The 8219-nt window shown below is 29.7% G+C and overlaps 1 protein-coding gene across 1 annotated transcript; it reads left to right on the top strand.

Annotated features, from left to right (window-relative positions):
- Window positions 1-798: 798 nt before the first annotated feature.
- BDCG_16580 (uncharacterized protein) lies at window positions 799-1093 on the top strand (the record flags this gene model as incomplete). Its single annotated transcript, XM_045425795.1, has 2 exons — window positions 799-838; window positions 948-1093. Coding segments are annotated over 2 exons (186 nt in total), but the record flags the coding sequence as incomplete, so codon positions are not given.
- Window positions 1094-8219: the final 7126 nt, after the last annotated feature.

An 8219-nucleotide genomic window follows, 5' to 3' on the forward strand; every position in this document is an offset into this window, starting at 1 on the left:
TTAATTCTTCATGCTCAGGCTAGACAACTACAAGAAGTGATCAAGTTCAAACTTGAAATTTCAAACACAATTCAAAAAACATTGAAATCTTTCAGTACAGTCACTGACTCTTTTTCATCTTCTACTTCTTCATCTTCTTCTTCAAATCAGAAGAAAACATATACTCAAGTAGCAGAATCTGCTGTCTCCAAACCTGCTAGTTCAAAATCTGCTCAAAATTCTGAGAAAACTGAGAAGAATATTTCTCAGACCTCTGTTCATAGAAAGGAAAAAAAAGAAATATAAAAAGAGAAGAACTTTCAAATCTTCAGAAACAGAAGACTTATTCTCAAAGTCTCAAATCAGAAGAGCTTGCAAAAAAACAAGCTAAACTCAAATCTCATTTTCAGAAATAGAAATGAAATTAATCAGCAGTTCTTTTCTCAGTTAATAACTGATATTGAAGTTCAAAAACCAGTCATAGCTTCAATTGAGCCATCTTTCTTTGAAAACTCTATTATTTTGACTACAATGTCTGAATTCAGTGCAGAATTCCTCATTCAGAATGAGAATCTCTGAAAATCAGCAATAGAATCTCTACTGAATACAACAATTCTATCTGAAAGAGATGAAAAGTGAGACAAATTCATTCTTCATGATATTCCAGTTGAAATTTTTGACTGTGAGGAAGAAATGCTGCTTCTCAAAAATGAATTAGAAGAATACAATTCTATTCAACTGAGAAAAGAGCCTGTATGACTTAATTCAATTGAGTTCAGACAGAGCAGAAGAAATGTCTCTGTTCTAGTATATACAAAGATACTTGAACAATCAAGAATCTCTGAAGTAAGAGTAGCAGGTTTGAAAATGAGAGTTCATGAATACAAAGATTCAAGAATGAATCTCAAAGCTCAAACACAGTGTTTAAACTGTCAAAGATATGAACACTTTGCAATCTCTTGTTTCAGAGACTCAAAATGCGCATTCTATGCTAGAGATCATAAAACTAGTAAGCATAAATGTGAAACATGCTCAAAAAGAGGTGAAATATGTCAACATAGTCTGCTTAAGTGCTTCAATTGTAAAGAAAAACATATATCTAGCTCAAAAGAATGTGTATTTGCTCCAAGAACTCAGAAGAACTGGAGAAAAGATGAAGCTCAAAGTGAATCTAAAACTGAAGAGAAAAGTCAAGCTAGTAAATCCATAACTGCAAGCTCAAAAAGAAGAAACTCTCAACTATCTAGGTCTTCAAACTTCAATTCTTCAGCTAAATGTAAACAGAATTTGAATTCTCAAACACGTGTTAAGATTAGAGAATTGAGAAATGACTCTGATAATAAACTAGATAGAATGCAAGCAGTTGAGATTCCTGCTTTTCAAAATAGTTATAATCTACTATCTGATGATAGTGATTAGATTCTACTATATCTTCACTCTCTTTTAGTATGAATGTACAACAAAAACAACAAAAAAAGTTTAAAAACTCTTCAAAAATCACATTTATTCAAAATAATGTGGATAGAAACTCAAATTGTATTTATTCTTGTCTTCACATTGCATTTGAACAAAAAGTTGACTTTGTACTTCTTCAAGAACCAAATTTTAATACTGAGTAAAAGTACATCATTTCTCATTCAAGCTATTACTACTTTCTTTCTGAAAAATCTGAGATAAAATCAAGAGTAGCAATCTATGGGAGAAAAAGATCAAGATATCAATTTAATCTGAGATTTGATATCATATCTGACTCTGACATTCTAGTGAGTGACATTATAGATAAAGATAATGAGTTTCATACTATTCAACTTATAAATATCTATAATGAAAAATCATTGAAAGAAAACAACAATACCTGAACAATTGATAGAGAATTTTTAAATATAACTCTCTTAAAAAACTCTATAATTGCAGGAGACTTCAATGCACATCATTCCTGATAGAACTCAGAGTGCACAAGAGCAGTAAGAGTAGATAAACTGGTTGAATGAACTTTTGAGTATTCAATAGATTTAGTTAACAAGTCTGATCAACAAACATTCTTTAGAAAAGGCATGAAACAGAAATCTATTATAGATCTAACTTTCATGTCATAAAATCTAATTAAAAAAAGACTTATAAACTGATTTATTGATTCAAATGAAACCTCAGAATCAGGTCATGAGATCATTCAATTTGATATTGAACTGAGTGAAAAATAAAGAAGTGAAAATCCTCTTCTCTCTAATCAGTATAACTTTGAAAAAGCTGATTGAAAAGCAGTTGAAGAAAGAGTAAAACAGCTGAAATCTGAAAGACAGAGTGAGCTCTATTGAAATCAAAGTCAAGATATATCAAATGAAATGCTTAAGAATAGAGTAAAGCTGATTACATCTATTCTTCTAACAAGTATTGAAGAAAATATTTCAAAGAAAAAGTCTTCTGAGTATTTCAAACCTTGGTGAAATGAGAATATCACTTCTAAAAGAAAGCAATTAGTCACTGCTAAGAGAGATTGAAAGCATCACTTAATATCTGATGAAGAGTTCAAAGCTATTCAAAATGAATATTTTTCAGATATTAAAAAAGCCAAAACAGATTGCTGAAACAAATTTCTTGAAGAAGCATAAGAAAAAGAAGTTTTCAAAGCCTTCAACTATACTAAAATAAGAAGTGTAGCAAAGCTTTCAATGTTAGAATATAAATTTCAGAATGAATTATATACAGCAAATTCTTTTGAGAAAAAATGTCAAGCTTTTATAAGAATTCTCTTTCAAAACTCATCATCACATTTAGAAGAGAAGAATATGTCATTTCATGAATATATTGATGAAAATAACTGGAAATGGCCTGAGCTTACATATGATGAACTAGAGTCAGCAATATTCTCAAGTTCAATTAAAACTGCTGCAGGGCCTGATTCAATTAATCACTCAATTATTCAAAACACATATTTCTACTTGAAGAATGAATATTTTAAGCTCTTTTTCAATCTCTTAAAAAATGATTATCATTCTGAATGCTGGAGAGAAGCTACTGAAGTAATCCTTGCAAAACCTAATAGAAAGACTTCAATTCCTAAGTCATATAGAGTAATATCTCTGTTGAACTGTTTGAAAAAAATTCTAGAAAAGATAATAGCTACTAGATTATCTTTTATAAGCTCTATTAGTGATTCTCTTCTATTTAATGAATAAATGAGAGGTAGAAAACAATGTTCTGCAATTGATACTGTTCTCTCAGTTATTCATGATATTCAAGTAGCAAAGCATGAAGGCCTGGTCTCAACTGCAGTTTTTATTGATATAAAAGATGCATTTGATCATGTGTCAAAGTCTAAGATGATTCAAACTTTGAAGATGTTAAAACTGCCACTTTCTCTAATAAAATGAGTCAATTGTTTCATATCTAAAAGAATTATACAACTATTCTTTGATGGAAGAAAACAAGATAAAACTGAGATAAAAATAGAAGTATCACAAGAATCTTTAATCTCATCTGTTTTATTTGCAATATACACTGCATATCTATTCAAGAATAGAGAGATAAAAATAGTGAGATCTTCAAGTTATGTAGATGATATTGATCTACTCTACAGTTCAAAGACAATCAAAGAGAACTTAGAAGTGATTGAGAAAGCAGCAAAGGAAATCTTTGTTAGAACAGATATCAATCTAATTCAATTTGATATGAATAAAACTGAGTTAATTCACTTTTTTCTCAGGTTTAATGAGAAAGAACTAAGTCTAACTCTTTTAAATAAAGAGATTAAACCCAGTTTAAATGTCAAATGACTAGGAGTATGGTTAAACTTCAAGCTGAATTTTAAATATCATATTCAACAAAGAATCATCAAGACAGAGAGACTACTGAATAGTATAATCAGACTATCAAATACTGAGAGAGGTCTATTCTTTCAGGCTATGAGACAGTTATACATAGCCTGTATTACCTCAGTAGCTGATTATGAAGTTCAAGTTTGATGAAACAATTCAGAAAACTTCACTGAACTCTTTCAAAGTCTATAAAACAGAGCTTTGAGAAGAATTCTGAGTGCATTCAAGTCATCTTCTATTAAAGCAATGAAAATTGAAGCTTCAATTCCATCTTCTGCTATTCAATTTGAAAAGGCCTGTATGAACTATGCTCTGAGAGTCATGAAGATGAGCTCAAATCATATAATCAGAGAAAGAGTCTCTTCTTCATTTTCATCAGTTAACTCAGGAAATGAACTGGATTGAAATAGATTTCTTGATTGAAATGAGAATAATACTTTAAAGAAAATGCCCTCTCAACTGTATAGACTATGTTCACTTATTAAGAATCAATTTTCTTCATTAAATGTTGAGAAAATTGATCATGAGAAGATATCTCTCTGGAGAGAAAAGCTGAAATCTCTCATAGACTTACAAATAAGTGAACTATCTAAAGAGAGAGAATATGAACAGCATTTGAAGAAGATCTCTACAATTAATATAAAAGACTCTATTCTGATCTACTCAGATGGCTTAAAAAATGAGAATTTGAATAGATTAGACGCAGGCATTGCTTATACTGAAGATAATATTAATTTTATCTCAGATTTCTGGAATTTAGACTGTGAATCTGAAGTCTTTGATGCTGAACTATTTGCAATAGTGAAAGCTTTCAAACTCATTGAAATAAAATCTCATAAAAGAGGAAATGATTTGAAAGAGGCATGAATATTCTCTAATAGTCAAGCTACTTTAAAAAGACTTAGAAATAGTCAGATTCATAATGATCAAATGAATCTTGAACTGATTTTAAACTCTGTTTTGAAAATTCAAAAGAGAAGAATATCAAAACTGATAATTCATCTGCATTTGATTCCTGCTCATATGAATATTCATGGCAATGAATTGGCTGATTCAGCTGTAAAAAAGAGTTCAGAATTAAGCAGATCTATTTAAAAAACAGTGTCCTGGTCTTTCATAAAGAGAAAGATAAAAGAATCTTGTTTAAATAAGTGAAATGAAAGCTGGCAGAAACAAAAGAAGAGTATACATTATTCAAGATTTGAGACAAAATCAAAGTGGAAATCTTGTTCAATTAAATGTAAAAAGAAAATATTCTCATCTATAATTCAGCTGAAACTAGGACATGGTTATTTCAAATCTTATATACAAAGATTTGATGATAGATTTGATTCAACAGAGTGCTTATTCTGCAATGTGAATGAAAATCCTGAGCATATTGTAATGCATTGTGCATTATACAATAGTCTCAGAGTCAGATTAAACAAGAAGTATGATTTAAATTAATTAAGTATGAGGTTCTTATTCTCAACTGAGACAGGAACTAAATACTTAATAGACTTTCTATCAGAAACTAGAGCAGCTACAAGAAAATGACTGAATTCAGAAGTATCTGAATATGAAGAGATGGAAATTGACTAGATATAGTCTGATAAAACAGCTATATATCATCTTTTAATAATTTTGTTTTGTTATAGTCTCTCTTTACTGTACTTGTTTCCTTCTGTTCTTTTCTCTATCTATTTAATGTGTCTATCTTTAAGACTATGTTCTCTTTTCTTTTGTCATAATATTTCCAAATGATTTCAAACTATCAGAAGGTGTTGAAATACTGCAATTTGTAAACAGTTTTTGTATTCTGGGCTGGAATTTTCTGATTTTGCATATTTGAAATTGATAAATGTATAATAGTTGACTCTATAGATATAGGAAAAACCCTGAGAACTAAAGATTCTCAGGTAGATGTCATAGTCTCTGACTGCATACATCTATAATTGAAGAATAATAATAATAATAATAAAATCTGCTGCATTTCTACACAGAAAAGTGAAGTCATTATAAATGACTAATGAAAAGATAAATCTTATAGACTTAGAGTGATATTCATTCTCACAAACATGAAATGAGTTTTTCAAATGAATCTTGTACAACTTTGAGAAAGTGAACATGTGAGATAAGTATTATAAACACTTCACTGAGTGTAGATAAGTGAGTAATCTTACATTATACTTCACATACTTCAGTTTACACTATCTTATGTTGAATGAAGAGCTTTCAACATCTTTCTGTTTATAGATCTTCATTCATAATCTTACACTCAAGTTAAGAGTAGAATGAAAATGCTTAATCTTGCAATCAGATAGAATGAAAGAAGTATACAACATTCTCATTGTATGAGAATAAGTAAGTTAATTATGATAGAAAATACTGTAATCAAGTATATCTCAGTGAAGAATAGATAATCAGACTTCTATGATACAAGTTATACATCTGAATGTGATGAATCTAGTTCTGAATGTCATCACTAAAGTGCTGAATTCTCTAAAAAAGAAATTCTCTGAGTGAAAATCTTGATATTATAAGTATCAAGCTTGCTTCAACTGTAGATGTTAAAATCATGATATAAAAGATTACACTCAGCATATGCAGTCAAGAGAAGTAAGAGAGTTAAAAAAGTAGCAGAATCAGTGAGCTCAGAGACACTCACTGATATTCTATGAAAAGTCTTCAAAGTGAAAGAGATGTCTGTGTTAAATGACTCTCTGAATTCTGTAAATATAAAGAAGAAGCAGGCTTCTGAATGAGATATGAGTGAGAATAATGAAGTGAACACTCATCTCAATGTCTTATGACCTGAAATGTTAATATATAGAGAGCACTTGAATAAGAATTAAGAGATGGCTATAAAAGTGTTAGTAGATACAGAAGCTTCTACACAATATATTAATAATTATATAATTCAAAGATTGAAAGAGATCTGCTGAGTGAAGAATCTCTGATGTATAAGATTATCTGATAACTGATATTTGATATCATCTGCAAGAGTAAGAGTTCTCTTGTACTTTGAAGAATGATCTTGCTATATTTAAGTGTGAGAGCTGTAGAACATGAAATATGATCTTATTCTTAAACTTGATTGATTTCAAAGATTCAATTTACAGATTCAATGATGTACATGTCATATACAGTTGACTGATAGAAAGAAAACAGTTCATACAATTCTATCAACTGATATGAGAAGAACATTTCATGTCTCTGATATAGAAGAATTAAATCTGCTTATACATTAATAAACAAAGAGAATGATTCACAAGACCTCATCTGAAAGCATTTTGTATATTATACTGAATCTAAAAGCAGAGAAAATCAAGATAAAAGATATACAGAAGGATAAGTGTATAAAGAAGCTTCTGAAGAAGTATGAAAAGATCATCTGAACAGATCTTTCATCAGAATTGCTGCTGAAATGAGGATTCATATATGAGATTAACATGAGAGATACAAAATCAGTCAATGAGAATGTGTACCCTCTGTCACAAATGCATCTCAAAGAACAGAAGTGTCAGATCACAGACCTTCTAGAATGTTATCTCATATGACTCTCATTAAGCATGTAAGACTTTTCAGTTCTATTTGTGAAAAAGACAGATGAAGAGTGATGAATGTGTATTAATTACTGAGCACTTAACAAGCTTACAATCAAGAATGAATATTCACTGTCACAGATTTAATAACAGTTGAATACAGTTGAAAATATCTGATATCTATTAAAGATTAATCTTCTCTCAGAATACTGATAGATTTATATAGATAAACTGTCAGTTCTGCAAACTGCATTTAATATATAATAAGAGAAGTTCAAATTCCTGACAATGTCATTCATCTGATAAATGTGTCTGTCATCTTTCAAATAATGATGAATACAATTCTTTATAAACAGAATGAAATCTTATATCTTATATATCTTAATAACATTCTAGTCTTTTCAAACTTATACAATGAATATCTGAAGTATTTTAATAAAATGCTTACAACTCTGACAGAGTATAAGCTCTATATTAAATCAATTAAGTGTGTGTTTAAAACAGAAGAGTTGAAGTTCATAGAATATATAGTGAGTGATGACTGTATATATCTCATTCTGAAGAAATTGAATGTCATAGTGAATTAGCCGCAGCTGAGAAATGTACATCATGTATAACAGTTTCTTGAGTTGATTTCATACTACTGCAGATTCATCAAGGATTTTGCATGAATATCTGTATCACTCTCAGATCTCTTAAGAGAAATGAATGCAAATCTGTGAAAGAAGAAGTTTCATTCAATCATCTGAAATGCTGCATGTGAAGAGGTTTTTCTCACACTGAGAGAATGTGTAATAACATCTTCAGTGCTTATTCAATCAGATTATGATAAATCTTTATACATTAAGATGAACATATCTGAATGAGCTATCAGAAACACTCTTCTACAGATGAGTAAGAA

Source organism: Blastomyces dermatitidis (genome assembly GCF_000003525.1).
Source record: "Blastomyces dermatitidis ER-3 genomic scaffold supercont1.2, whole genome shotgun sequence".
NCBI classification, from domain to species: domain Eukaryota; kingdom Fungi; phylum Ascomycota; class Eurotiomycetes; order Onygenales; family Ajellomycetaceae; genus Blastomyces; species Blastomyces dermatitidis.